The sequence below is a fragment of the Podarcis vaucheri genome (genome assembly GCF_965113315.1).
Source record: "Podarcis vaucheri genome assembly, chromosome: 8".
NCBI lineage: Eukaryota > Metazoa > Chordata > Lepidosauria > Squamata > Lacertidae > Podarcis > Podarcis vaucheri.
The window spans coordinates 72,560,469-72,575,423 of NC_138766.1; the positions used below are offsets into that span (position 1 = coordinate 72,560,469).

Consider the following 14,955-nt stretch of genomic DNA (forward strand, 5'->3'; position numbering starts at 1 on the left):
AAAGAACAGGGAGAAACCCTTAGGGACATTTGTGTACAGAAACCAGGAGGACACCATTTTGTTAAATGGCTGCCTTTACCGTGATTTGCCATGTAAATTAGTTTAGCCTTCAGTCAAAGCCAAGGACAAAAGAGAGAGGCGTTGATGGGCTTCCCAGGTTTGGAGCACACCTCCTCATAGTCTTAGGGCCGCTACAGAAAAATGTGGTGTTCCAGCCCACCACTATTATTACCTCCTTCACTAATGATACTCTGAACAGGCAATTGGGGTGGGGAGGGAGGAGAGATGGTATGGGGAAAGGTGTTCTTCAAGGTCTATTGATTTCCAGGGTGTAATCTTTGGAAAATTCCTACTCTTCCTTCATCTCTGTTTTGGAGCCGGAGCAGATAGTAATACAGGCACATGAATAATGATAAAATCCACAAATGGGAAGTATATTAATAATCTTAAGATCTGTGTCTGTATAAACATCTACCCCACTTCCTAGGAACCTGCTGTGTCTGCGCTGAAAACAAAAGATAAAGTTATCCTTATAAAATAGTATTTGTTAAGGCAACAGACTCTCATTACAGGACAAAATTGGAAAAGTTTATCTTATTTAATTAGAATCTGATTGATTGTGTTGTGTTAAAAAATCTAATATGCATATAAATCAGCTCTGCCTCTTTAGAGAAAACTTGTTATGTGGAAACAATGGGAGCCAAGTAACAAGTGAAAGCTGGAGTTGTGTTGCTTGGTGAACTATAAACCATGTAGCTGATGTCTCTTAAATGCATTTATTTTATTTTATAATAAAGAGAGATGGACTGATTGTCCCAGTGGCATTGGAAGTAGGAAATACGGCTAAAAAAATTACTATTGAATGTACTGAGTTGAATTAATTCCCTCTGGTTTATTTCTTTTTACACTGAACAACAACCTGGATTAAGTGGCAGAGTAATCAAACAACCATTTGCACCATCCATTCAGCTTCAGGGTACAGCCACCCCTTCGAAAAGGGTCAGTGAACCCCCATGAAAGGCCCCAAGGAGAAGGGATTCAGACAGTCTGAGGAATCATCATGCAAGATCAAAATGCCCTGGACGTAGTGCTCCTTTCTTGCCTCCAAGATGTCAGCTGCCTACTCAACTCCTGCTCAGCTGAAATTAGCTTGATATCGTGTCATTAGTGCAGATCGCCTGGATATATATGAGAACTGTGCTGGTAGGTCTTTCAGTTTTGAGGAATAAAGCATAACCTCCATAGATTGCTTAAGAGATCAATTTGGCATCTATCTGTTTCCATTCCCAGTCACCATTACTGGCTCTCCAGCCCCTTGAAGAAAATGACTTCTTTTGCTGCGTTTGCTCAGCACATATGGACACATTTTGTGGGCGAAAAGAAGTCTGGCTGGAAGGGCCGGTTGTGTCTGTTTGCGATCTGCAGCTCCGTCAGTTTGATGGTGAATGTGTTCCTGTTCCTAGCAGGGTATTCCTTCCTAGCGGACTACCCCACGTTCTCTGCAGTCGCACCCCCATTCCTCTGGATTGCCCTTTCCATGGGTTTGTTTCTGTCCAGGCACCTGCGATGCTTTGCTGCGCTTTTCTTCCTTTCCTGTGGCCTGCGCGAAGGAAGGAATGCCCTGATCGCTGCCGGGACTGGGGCGGTGGTAGCTGGCAACATCCAAAACATTTTCCACAACCTAAATCAGCTGGTAGACAGCATCACTTGCATCCTTCAATCACAGCGTTTCTCCTTCCTCGGCCGCTACATCGAAGCGATTCGGTGGATATACAATCAGAGCAAGATCTTGGGCAACCCGTTCAAAGACGTTGTGTCAGTGAAGGACAAGCTGGATGTGTCTTACGCCATTTTGGATGAAGGCTTGAAGCTGAGGTTGAGTGAGACAAGGCTCCACATCCAGAACGTTGCCAGGCAGATTTCCTCCATACTAGCCCTACCGCCCTACCTGGGCAAGAAAGTGCTCCCTCTGCTGGGGGTTCTTTTCATCGTTCTTGGGACATTACACTTCATGAGGAAATTCCTGAGTCCCCACAACATCAAGTTTAAGAACACTTACATTACGAAAGCATTTATTCGCTACGATGAGCGGCAGCGGCAGCGAAGGAAGCTCTGCGTCCTTCCCCTCAGCAAAGAAGAAAGGGAGCTGTACACAATGGTTCCATCCTTTTGCCAGACCCAGAAAGAAAGGAAATGCACGGCACGCTTTTTTCTCCCTGTGCTTGCTAACCTTTGCATCTGGGCTCTCTTTGCAGCAGTAGATTATTTGCTTTACTGGCTCATTTTTTCCGTGAGCAAGCATCTCCAAGATTTCCCTGAGCTAGAGGTCCATTTGAAATTGTATTACCATGTAAGTACCTTAGCTACAGTTACCGGCACTTTTCTTGGGCTTTTATTGCTTTAGATACAAGTTTTCTGCAGAGTAGACTTATGCTAAAACACAGCGCAGAAGGCCTTAAAATGAGGTTGGGTGGTGGTGGAACAGCGCAGGCTTTAAAAAGCCTGTGCGTATAAAGCAATGACAAAACAGCAAGAGGCAGATTGGAACGTTGGTTATGCTGAGTGTTTTGTGTGGCCAGAGGAAACGGAAGTGCAAAATTTGGGAGGCCTCTTTTGGGTGTCTTGTTGCAGCAAAGGCTCAAGCATGATTTGCAGGCCAAAGACCTCCAGTTTAATCCCTGTCATTTCCAGTTTAAAAGATTGCTAGCAACATGCCATGGGAAGATACAAGATTTCCATGACTGGCTGCTGAATCATTTTTAGGTCTGGCAGAAGGGGGAGGTTGGTCTGTGGCCTGCTGAGCCAGGAGAGCTTGGCAGAAGGACCTCTCTGCTTATCTAACCCCGTCAGCTGATGCAAGTGGGATTTATACTTATCTGCCCAATGTTATAGTGTGCCAGGTTGAACTGATTGCCATTCGGGAACAAGAGGGAATTATCCTCAAGCTCGGAATAGGTGTTTGGGGATAGTGCTATGGGGCTAATGCAGGGCTGGCATCAGGACCTGGAACTCCTGTGCAGCTGCTGCCGTTGCTCTGCCTACTCCCCCCCCCCCCAATTTTCTAGTTGCCATGTTAATTTCCCACAATGCCTTCAGCCCAGCTCTAGGGCTTTTTGGGAAATTAAACAGGTGGCTAGACCCAGCTGCCTAGTGCTGCTCCTGTGATTTGAACCTCCAGAGCTGGCAGAAGAGGAGACCCACCGGATGACACTTTGCCTGCCACCCCCTCAAACCGGGAACTGAGGGGAAGAGCTGCCTTATACTGAGTCAGACCAGTAAGCCATCTAGTTCAATATTGCCAACACTGAACTGACTACAGCTCTCTTGTGTTGCAGTCCTACCTGGAAATGATGGGGATTGAACCTGAGATTTTTTGCATACAAGGTTTTGTTTCGTTTCGTTTTGCAAGCTCTGACACTGAGTTGCAACCCTTCCTTTAAAGTATCCTTTCTCAACCTTGGGTCCCCAGGTGTTGTTAGACTACAACTCCCATCATCCCTTATTACTGGTCGTGCTAGCTAGGAATGATGGGAGTTGTAGTCCAACACCTGGGGACCCAAGGCTGAGAAAGGATGCTCTAAAGATATGGTTAATGAATTAGAGCTTCTTTTTTCCATACAGGGCAGAATGCAGAGATGGAAACAAGCATTGAGGTTTCATAGAAAGGGTTAGCCAATTTTGGTTTCCCCCCCTGCAGATGCAGGCAGGTTTGCCAGAGTCAATCCTCACTTGTGTGACATGCTATCAGATGATCCTCCCTCAATGTGATCAATTTATTCTGTTTTTGCCATCTCATCAAACTGGTTCTGTGAAGTAACTACTTGTGGGTTTAAGTTTTTCACTGGAGGAAATGCACTTCAGATATCTACCCCCCGCCCCTGCTAACAGACTCCAAAGAAATAGATGGGACAGCTTGCAAAATGGGATCCCAAGAACACTGTTATATATCTTATACACTCCCTTGGTACCCTCAAGAACTAAAGTATTTCTAATAGACATCCAGACATTTGCCTGCTTTAGTAGTACAGCCCAAGTTCTTTCCTTTTGCGTTGAATTTTTTGCTCCTCAGCAGGTGAATTTCCCATTACTTCCTCTTAGAGCTGGTTGTGCTGAGCAATCAACTTTCCTCTCTCCCCTAAAGAAACCATTTATCCAAGAAGCAATTATAAGAATCTCAGGTGTTCCAGAGAGCAGGGTATTTGAGTTCAGCAACATACCGTATTTTTCTCTCTATAACACGCAGATTTTTTCTCCTAAAAAGGAAGGGGAAATGTCTGTGCGTGTTATTGAGCGAATGTGTGGTCCCTGGAGCCGAAAAATTAGGCTAAAATCAAATCGCGCTTCACGGAGAAGGGAAACCTGAAAAGAGGAAGTTGCTGCTTTCCTGCATTCTGCCTCAGGGTCTTACTGCCCACCCGCTCTGTTTCGTTGCTGTGTTTGCTGAAACGGAACAAAGAGCAGGGAAAGCCCCTCCCCTCCAGGCAAGCAGAGGGGAAAGCAGAAAGCAGAGTGCCGTTCCTTCCTCTCTGTGCTCCGGGGCTGCTGAAAAAATGCAGGAGAGAGAGAGAGAGAGAGAGAGAGAGAGAGAGAGAGAGAGAGAGAGCTGGCTGGCTGGCTTGGGTGGGTGCGTGGGGGAAACTTTTGCCTTCCTTTCCTCCCTCCCGTTATACCCCACTCCTGCATTCTTAACCCTTCTGTGTTTTTCCTCCCCTCCCCACTTAAAATGTGGTTAAAAAGCATGGATCCACATGGATCCTCAGGATTTTTGCACTGGGTCACCCCAAATTCACCATCAGAGCACATAGCATGTCCATGGCTACAGCCTGCCCCCCCAAAAAATCATGCACCCACTGTTGCCTGGGGCTGCAATGGTGCAAAAATGTGGTTAAAAAGCATGGATCCACATGGATCTTTGCATTGGGTCACCCCCAAATTCACCACCAGAGAACATAGCATGTCCATGGCTACAGCCTGCCCCCCCCAAAAAATCACGCACCCACTGTTGTCTGGGGCTGCAATGGTGCAAAAACGTGGTTACAAAGCATGGATCCACATGGATCCTCAGGATTTTTGCACTGGGTCACCCCAAATTCACCATCAGAGCACATAGCATGTCCATGGCTACAGCCTGCCCCCCAAAAATCATGCACCCACTGTTGCCTGGGGCTGCAATGGTGCAAAAATGTGGTTACAAAGCATGGATCCACATGGATCCTCAGGATCTTTGCATTGGGTCACCCCCAAATTCACCACCAGAGAACATAGCATGTCCATGGCTACAGCCTGCCCCCCCAAAATCACGCACCCACTGTTGCCTGGGGCTGCAATGGTGCAAAAAACATGGTTACAAAGCATGCATCCACATGGATCCTCAGGATCTTTGCATTGGGTCAGCCCAAATTCACCATCAGATCACATGTCTGTGGCCACAGCATGAAGCACAAAAATGATACATCCACTGTTTCATTCAGAATGTTTTTTCCCTTGTTTTCCTCCTCTAAAAACGATGTGCGTGTTATGGTCAGGTGCGTGTTATAGAGCGAAAAATACGGTAACTAGTGCTTAACTTCCAATTACAACAAAACAGGAAGGGATTTAAATAACACCTGCTGTTGTGTGATGAAATTTCCTTTGCTGCCTCCCATGTGTGTGTCAGGTAATTTACTCCCCAAAGGGGAAATAAGGCAAAAACTCTGTGTATGTGTGTGTATTCCCAGTGACTGCTATCTCAAATTTCCCCCATGCAGTACATCTTAGGGAGCAGTCAAAGCCACAGAGCAAAGATAGGCTTTGCCCTCCTGTGCCCAATCCCCATTCCCCAAATTAGGACTTGCAGATACATTTCTGCTTGCACACCTTCAGCTGCATTGACTGAAGGTAACACCAGAATGTCCGAGAAAATATTGGAGGCAACTGGAGCTGGTAACTCATTGATCCCAGAAGGCTGTTTTTAATGCCAATCGTCAGGACTGGGGCATGTGAAGTGATAAACACAGAGTACTTCTGTACATAGGTAAAGTGCCCATATATCTCCATTGAGCAACCAGAAGCAGCCACTATATATCAATATGAAAGGGCATGTCTACTAGGTATCAGGTGTGGTGAAAGTGAGCGCAAGCCTTCCAGCACTAAACTATCTAGCAGATTCTTGCAGACTTGGGTCACAAGTCTAGAGCAGGCTTCACCAGCCTGGATGATGTAGTGGTGTAGCAGTTAAACTGCTAGCACATTTGCAAAGCTAAAGTTTCCAATTGGATGGGGGGACCACATGTTGAGAATTCCTGCAGTGCAAAGGGGTTGGACTAGATGACCCTCAGAGGTCCCTTCCACCTCTACAATCCTATGGTTCCTATGTTGTTCAGCTACATGTTCCCTCATCCCTAACCCTTCTCCATGCTAACTCAGACTAAGGGACATTGTAGTCAAAAATATATGGAGGGCATCAGGTTGGCTGGATGATACTCTTGGAAGAATTTCCATGCTGGGAAGGGTCCATTTAATCCATTGCTCTGTGGCCCACCAGATATTGCAAGGAAATTGCAATATGGTGTGATGGAGTTAGCAGTGCCCTATTACTCTAGTGGTGGTGGTTGCTTTTGGGGAGGTTCCCCAGAATGCCCCAAGTGCTGTATTGTTCCAGGGTGAAAGTCATGATGTGGTGCTCATGGGTACACCCACAAAGGTCTTCTCTGAGGCCCATAGGGACCATTTGCCCCCCTATCCCCATTGAAATTATGCTTGAAATAAGCCTTTGAGTGTAGTGCTTTGAATGTTAGTGCAAGGGCTTTTGCCTGTGCAATGGAAAGTCCCTTCTCCCTGTGTGCACCCGCTAAATCTGTTCTGGGGTTCACCCAACCCTCCAGAGCAGATTTGGGGGAGAATGTGGGATGCCTGCAAGTGGAGGAGCAGAGGCAAGGTCTATTGTGAATGGCAAATCCTTGTGCTAACAGATTAAGTGCATTGGAAACCATCATTTGTAGCCAATACATTTTTCCTCCAAGCCTGTGTTTGTGTGGCTGTACTGCGTGTGTGTTTCCAGTGTGTGCGCACATGTGGTTGTGAGTGAAAGGTTGATGTGTGTGCACGAGACCAACAGTTTCTCTGGTTTGCAGATGTGTTCCCAGGCATGGAGTAAGGGGAGATAACAGCCTACAATGACAGCTGCCAATTCTTCACTGGAATATTGTAATGTCTAGTGAATTCTGGGCAAATGAGATATGAATGGGACAGTGAAAACAAACCCATTCATATTTATAGAGGTAAAGGGAAAATCTAAAGGACTTTCCAGGTTGAAAGAGGACTATCCCACTGGGTATCGATGGGGGGTGGGTGCAGTGTGGGGTTTTGTGTCTCCATGTCCTGTTGTCCATTTCCAATAAGCATCTGGTTCTCCACTGGTGTCTGTTTGAATAGGCGAGGTGTGGGGAACCTTTGGCCCTCCAGATGTTGCAGAACTACAACTCCCATCCACACCAGCAAGCACGGCCAGGAGCCAAGGATGATGGGAGTTGCAGTTCAGCAACATTTAGGGGGCCAAAGGTTCCCTATACTTTGAACAGACAGAGCTTTAGTTTGATCCAGCGTGGTTCTTACATCCTTACCTAAGGCTGTCTCAGCTACTGTGTATGATGATGCTTTAAGCATTCCTTTAAGCATTCTCCAAATCACACATCTCTTGCAAGCTGGTTGTCAAAGGGACCCTACTGGCTTAAGCAATTGCCTAGAGCAGGTTTGACTCAGTAGTTAAGCGACTGTTAATATCCTGTAGGAGACTTGAAACACACAGAGACCCTGGAAGGAATTCCACTGCTGAGTTGCAATGCTTCTGCTTTGACTTTGAAGCATCATGCATCAGGTATTTCATAGGAGGAAGCAATGCTCACGCCAACTTCTTTTTAATATTTTTCTTTCACGTCTCTTGTGCAGAAAAATTCCGACAAATTCATATTCAACCATGGGGAGATTGTGGACAATAAGACTTCCTTCAGCAGCCCTCTCTTTGAGCATGCCTGTATTCCCAGACCAAATGTTCCCCACTCAGCCACTTGGATCCAACTGGGTGTCATCATCTTCTTTTTAACAGTGCTTGGGCTGTGCGTCTCTACATTTACGCAACTTAAAATCCTAGTGGCAACATCATTTTATCCTAACACAGACGTGAAACGGATAAAGTATCTGCACTCAAAATTACTAAAGAAAAGATCAAAATTCCCCGAGAGGAATGAGAAGAGGAAGCTGAATTCGTTTGCAACGGTAAGTTACAAACAGCATGGGATGTAGGGCTGTCTTAAAGCTTGATCCTAGAAACCACCAAACTGAAACCAAAGTCAGAGCACAAGCCTATCTGTAGTTTCTGGCAACGGTGATGATTTGCTCACTCCCTTTGCCTATACATGGGGGAAGGGAAATCTTGATATATATTTTTTATGGATTTTATGAACTACCATAGAAGCCAAACATCCCAGGCTATTCTGGTAGCACATCTGCTGTGAAAGTAATGCTTGGACTTACTTCAGGTGCTGTTTGCACAGCCCCACTTCTGCTGTGACACAAGGGCTTGCCTCTCTAACCACAGCAGGGATAAGTTTCAAACCCAATCCATGCCTGCAAAGGAAGGCAGGCCTTTCCCAATTATTCTTTTGCTGCAGTTGCAGCTTGCTTTCCAATGCCAGATGCCGCATACAGCAGCAGGTGCAGTAAAGGTGGACATGGTTTGCCCAAAATGGCCTGACAGGCCCTAATTAGGCCCACACAGCAGTCCCCTGCCACTGGTCTAGAAATTTCCTTTTCCCTCAAAGAAAGGATGTGTTGGGAGTAAAGCAACAGCACTGAGTCGGTAGAGGGAGACGACAGATAGAAAGGCAACCTATTTGCCCCTCGTCGATTCCTCTTGGAGTAATTTCCTGTAGGTTGTTCTCTTGGGTTTTTTTTCCTTCCTGCTTCTTTTCCAAATTAGTGGCCACATGAAAGCTTGTACTCAGAATGGCTTTGCTCTGGGAGTCTCTCATGCTGGCTCTGGGAGACTCCTGCAAGATCTCTGACAGCCCTGCAAGATCTCGTGAGACCTTCCCAGAGAAATTATGTGAAATTAAAAGCTCTTTCTGCACAGGAAAACCTGGCACGGAAGACGTTTTTAAGCTGTCAGACTTGCATGCATTTAATTTTTGTGATTGGCCACCAAGTGCATAAAGCTGCAATCACACAAGTTAAATGTGTGCAAGTGATGAGTCAACTATATATACCCCAAAGTCCATTTGGATGAAGGGGAGTGGATGTTTAGCTACCATCTTGCTTGAGAAGGGTGCTAAGCCACTTGCCTGCCCCCACTTCTTCAGAGAGGAAAGAAGAAACATAAGAATTTAGCTCCCCATTCTTGTTCTAGACTGAGAAAGATGGTAGAGAGGGCACCTGCAAATTCATTGTAGGCACTCACTTGTAAATATATCTATATTTCCTCTCTTCCTCAGTTACATTTCTGGTTCCCAATCCTCCAGGCAATGAGGAGTTCCAGGAAGAAACAAACAGAGGTGGCAAAAGTCGGCAGCGTTTAACGACGCAAAGAAAATCTCTATGAAGAAATCCATGGTTTTACAAGTGAATAAACGGTCTGATGCATTTGATTTTTCTTACATTCATTCACTTTTCACCTCTGACTCTCACCTTGTCATTCAGCTTTGAAGTCATCAAGCTGTACAGACTTGTCGGTCTGACACCCTAAGTGATACCACTGCATAATTCACATATTTCTTTCTGTACCTGCCTCCTCCCTTGCATCTTCTAGTAGGAGAGCTCAGAATTCTTCGCTTTCTTTCTCTTTTCTTTTCTGCTGCCTTTGTCTGATCTTTGCCAATGTTCTTTTCTGTGGGTGGATTTGCCCCCCCGCCTGGCACTATATATCTATCATCACCCAAGTGTCATCAGTCCCTCCAGCCACCTTCCACTTCATGTTTTATTTTTCACAGATGAAAGAACTCTAGCTTTCGACTCAACATGAACGATGCAAATTTGAAATGAAGGGTTTTAGTTATTCAGAACCAATTAGGATTACTGGGTTTCTTTCCTAATGTTGCTTCTAGTGGTGCTGTGACCTCATTCCACACACACAAACTCACTCCATCCTTGTGTACACCAGTGACGCTGCCTATACAGAGGCCCCTCTGACTCACCCATTCCACCCACATTCTAAAAATTCAGGACTTCCTCTCCTTCCTCTTCTTTTTAAAGGGAATGAGATGTTGAATTTGATGTGGGGGAAAATCCCCTAAATCAGATCAGCTGCAGTTTGAAAAATTAATGAAGGCCTGACCCAGTTGTCTTGGGATGGCAATCAAAACTGGCAAGGTCCGGAACACTGACACTCCTGAAGTATGACCTATATGTAATGTGCAGAATGCCTGGAGGGTTGCTTGTTTATTTTTCTCCTTTGCTTTGCTACAAAATCCAAAGACTGTGAGTAACTCATTTCCCCAGAGAAACCGCTCCAGACTTGCGTTTTGCCATGACCATGGTTGAACTCTTCATTTCTATGGTGGTAGCGTGAATTTCTACCACTGGTAAATTTTGCAGATGGAAGGGTGGAGGGTTCATGGGCACCAAGATTGAGACACTAGGACAGTAGTAGGGGGAGCCGAGTATTCCTCTCCATAGGTGGGAAAACAGAGTAGATAATCCCTTAGTGGTACAGTGTATAATGTGGCCTGTGTTAAATCACAGGTATGTCTAGCTGCAGGATTATAGAATTGGGAGTTATTAGCCATTATGAAGCTTATTTGTATTGAATCAAGCAATTGCTTGATTATGTTAATTTGAAGTGACAGCCAGGGCATGTGTACTAAGATTGATATATATATATATATATCAATCAATCTATCAATTTGCAAGTTAGATCAGCCTCAGATGAGCTCCGATGGTGCCATGCCAATGATCCCAACCCAAAACAAAAAGAATCACAGTGCCAGTAATCTACCTACAAACTGAAGCACATGACTATCCACATACAATTCTGGTAATAGCTTTATCACAGTAGGAGACTTCCGTGATGACTGGTGCAAGGCTGACTGCTTTCCACTTAAATGTCTTAATTGTGAGGATTACTACATAATACAGAGCAACCTCACCCCCCTCCATGTCCTCATATAAAAAGGTTTGCATGGTAATATAAATGCACTTATTTACATAAATATAAATGTCTGTAAACTTTCAAAAGAGGAAGCAATGGTAAAAATTGTAGAGGAAAATAGTCATTTATGAATTGAGATAAAATGCTGGTGCATCATACAGAAATCAAAATTGCAGACTAATAGGGCTCCATGGTAGGTTGCAGAAGCAGGGCAAACAGAATTATTTTCATCTGGTTTTTTTACCTAGAGAGACAAGAGGAAGAAAACATGATGCAATTCTTCCAAAGGAGGATGTCTCTTACTTCTGTCAGCAAGAGAGGCAATAAGAATAAAGAGCTTATAAGAATTACTAACGGGTGGGATTCAACAAAGTGTGCAGCCAGTTTCCCCATGATTTCTAGTCAGGGGTCCAAGAGGTGGGGTGTGGGGTTTTGTTTTTTGGTCCTGTCACTTTCCTTGGGAAGACCTCTTTACGGTGGAACTGGAACAATTGTCAATAGGGTTTTCTGCAGATTGGCATTTGCTCTGATGTTGCAGTAAACAGGTTTTTCTCAGGGGAAGCAGTGGGACAAAAATAAAACCCTTCTTGGACCTGTGACTAGAAATTGCGGGACAAACAAAAAACAGCTGTGGATGGGTCCCTAAATTGTTGCACAAGTGGAATGAGCTCTGTTCACACAAAAGCACAGTTCCCTCTAAATCTCCCTCTGGAGGGTTGTGGGAACCCCTAGGGGGCGCAAGGGAAACCACTTAAGGCTTTGTTGAATTGCACCCATCGTTTTGTCACTCCTCTGCAGTATAGCTGTCTTCATGGCAGCTTCTACTAGATTCTAAACCTCCTTGGTGCCAGAATCACAGACCTGAAAGACACTCATGGATATAACCCAGACTGACCCCTCCCACCCCCAGAACAATACTTTTCATTTGCGGGATGGGAATGCAGTGAAGGCAAGGGCCTTGGTGTGGACTTTCGTCCCACAGGTTACTTGCTTTGGGACCAGTCAGTTTCCAATGGCCAAATGAGACACTCACATGTCAAAGATGAACTGTATTGTGGGAATTATTTTCCCTCAGCAGCAACTGCAATCACTTTGCCCACATATGGTGCTCGCTTGACAGGAACAGGCTGGCAAACCTGCAATGACATGTTTCATTTTTATTTCTTTCACATTCTCCTTCCCTCCCCACCCCCACCTCAAGAAACTTGTCAAAATCAAAATTGCACACTGCTATTAGATCTGTTGTCCTGTTGTCTTTTTATTTCAGACCATTCCAGTTTTAAGGGGAATGGATTGTTTTAAAAACTGGCAGAGAGACATTTCAAGGTTCATTTGGAATGGGAAGAAACCTACAATAAAACAAACTGCTCATAGACTGGAAGGATAGAGGAGGTTTTGCCCTACCGGACCTCAAACTATACCATAAGGCAGCAGGTCTGGCCTGCATCCACGAATGGATGATACTAAAAGATACAGGCTTGCTGGATATAGAGGGTTTTGACAACCACTATGGTTGGGATGCCTACCTAGCCTATGATAAGGTGAAAGTCCACAAAGGGTTTCTAAACCACATAAGAAAATCTTTATATAAAATATGGAGTAAATATAGAGGACTATTAGAACCTAAAACCCCCTGGTGGACCTCACCCATAGAAGCTTTAGCTGTGAAGAAGAAAAATATGAAGGGAAACTGGGCAACGTACAAAATGCTATTAGAAGAGAAAAGTAACAAATTGAAATTAAAGCACTTTGAATAATTTCGTATATATTTGATTGGCTTCAATACTTCCAAATTAATGAAAGATTAGGCATGAATAAACAAAAAGGATTTGCTGAAGAAACATCTAAGTTAGAAGAGAACTTAATTCAGCCCAAAGGGAAACATTTATCAAAGATGTACAACCTCCTCCTTGACTGGGAAGTCAAGGAGGAGGTGGTGAAATTGGTTATGGTACACTGGGCTCAACCGGACACAATATATACAGGTGAAACTCGGAAAAATAGAATATCGTGGGAAAGGAAGGAAGCACGAAGTGCTCCAAAATCTCCTGGTAGGCGGCTGTGTTGACCCTGGACTTAATGAAGCACAGTGGACCAACACCAGCTGATGACATGGCTCCCCAAATCAACACAGACTGTGGAAACTTCACACTGGACTTCACGCATCTGGCATTGTGTGCGTCCCCATTCTTCCTCCAGACTCTGGGTCCTTGGTTTCCAAATGAGATGCAAAAGCTGCTCTCATCAGAAACGAGATTGACATATCTCGCTTTGCATGTCATGAGTCTATCCCATATATTAGTTTCACCTTTTAAGTTGAATTACTGAAATAAATGAACTTTTCCACGATATTCTAATTTTCCGAGTTTCCGAGTTTCACCTGCATATGATTGAATGGGAAAGGCTTTGGAGGGAAGGCATAAGGTTCACCGCATGTTACAATTTTAGAGAAAACGGATGAAGATGTTATACGGATGGTACCTAACTCTGGCCAAGTTGTACAAGAAAAGTTCAGATGTCTGTTGGAGATGTAAAAATGGGGTAGGTACCTTTATGCACATGTGGTGGGATTGTAAGAGGATAAGAGAATTGTGGGATGCTACATATAACGAACTCAAAAAGATTTTCAAATTCTCATTTTTAAAAAAACCCTTAAGCCTTTCTGTTAGGTATTATGTCCATGGAAATTTTAAAAAATATCAGACTCCTTTTTATGTAAGCAACTGCAGTGGCTAGGATCTTAATAGCAAAGAATTGGAAAGGCGACAGTATCCTCACAAAAATGGACTGGCAAGAGAGAATGATAGAGTATTTACAACTTGCAAAAATGACTGGGAGAATAAGAGGAAACTCAAAGCAGAAAGTTAGTAAAGATTGGATAATATTTAAAGAATACCTTAAACATTATTGTGATAATGCAAATCTCCTGAAAGACCCAGACTGAATCTTGAAACACAGAGAAATTATATAGCAAAAACTTTCATGCTAAATAATGGAAAAATAAAATAATGAAATGCGTACAATGAGGTGAATTGGAAGCCAAAAGTGTGTTATGTTAAATGAGAGATTGTATGTATTGTATTGCACTGTCTAAGTTATATGTAAATTGTTGTATAATAAAGGTTATTTTAAAATTAAAAGAAAAAGAGAGATCTGTTGTCGTGCAGCCAAAGTTACGGCTGCATTAGTTTTGTGTACAAGATCTCAGCTCATATGGCCTCATGATGATTCCTGTACATGTTCCCTTGCCACATATTTCTTCTCCCTTTCCCACACTATTATGTGCACTACGAGCCCTCCATTCATTAAGCCACACTCCTTATTATGACTTGATATTACTGTCCTCAAAAACATGCTTTAAGAACAGAGGCCTGCTGAGATACCACAGTAAGAAATCCTATGTTTTTAAAACCTATGCAGGTTTATCAGCACCAGAGTGGCAGCAGGGCCCTCCTGGTGGTGGTGCTGTACTTTTAGTCAAAGGAGAGAGATATGCTACAATCATATTATGCATAAAGACTTACAGAATTACTATCAGCATACACACCTGATCCCGCTGCCTGATCCGTTTGTAGACATATTCAGGGAATGGCTCACGGGGAACATATCTCCCGTCTCCTGCTGCAACGTGGAACACGCCGTTTTGGTAAACCACTTTGCCTCGCGAAATGGTCACCACTGCTACCCCATGGCAGACCATGCCTTCAAATATGTTGAAGTCGATGGCTTGGTGGTGAGTCTTTGCTGAGATCGTCCTGTATTGGAAAGAACATAGAATCACAGAAGGGTTGGAAGAGACCACAAGGGCCATCGAGTCCAACCCCCTGCCAAGCAGG

General features: G+C 44.2%; 2 protein-coding genes across 7 annotated transcripts in view; one reads left to right on the forward strand and one right to left on the reverse strand.

Annotated features, from left to right (window-relative positions):
- The window catches only part of DCSTAMP (dendrocyte expressed seven transmembrane protein), a 51,573-nt gene extending 37,308 nt beyond the window's left edge, over positions 1 to 14,265 (forward strand). Inside the window, exons 1-4 of one of the 6 annotated variants that reach the window (XM_082235757.1) lie at positions 1,064 to 1,203; positions 1,291 to 2,350; positions 7,927 to 8,253; positions 9,468 to 10,860. In XM_082235757.1, coding sequence (XP_082091883.1) covers positions 1,325 to 2,350; positions 7,927 to 8,253; positions 9,468 to 9,551 — 1,437 coding nt within the window. In that variant the 5' untranslated portion in view covers positions 1,064 to 1,203; positions 1,291 to 1,324 and the 3' untranslated portion in view covers positions 9,552 to 10,860. Of the gene's footprint in view, positions 1 to 929; positions 2,351 to 7,926; positions 8,254 to 9,467; positions 10,861 to 10,881; positions 11,159 to 12,386 lie in introns of those variants that run through there. The other 5 variants (XR_014222842.1, XR_014222843.1, XR_014222844.1 and 2 more) reach the window with 5 other exon arrangements.
- DPYS (dihydropyrimidinase) overlaps positions 11,225 to 14,955 on the reverse strand; it is a 42,953-nt gene continuing 39,222 nt past the window's right edge. The window contains exons 8-10 of the mRNA XM_082235736.1: positions 14,667 to 14,874; positions 12,153 to 12,255; positions 11,225 to 11,363 (exon numbers count right to left, since the gene is read on the reverse strand). Of these exons, the coding sequence (XP_082091862.1) occupies positions 12,181 to 12,255; positions 14,667 to 14,874 (283 nt within the window). The 3' untranslated portion in view covers positions 11,225 to 11,363; positions 12,153 to 12,180. The remainder of the gene's footprint in view (positions 11,364 to 12,152; positions 12,256 to 14,666; positions 14,875 to 14,955) is intronic.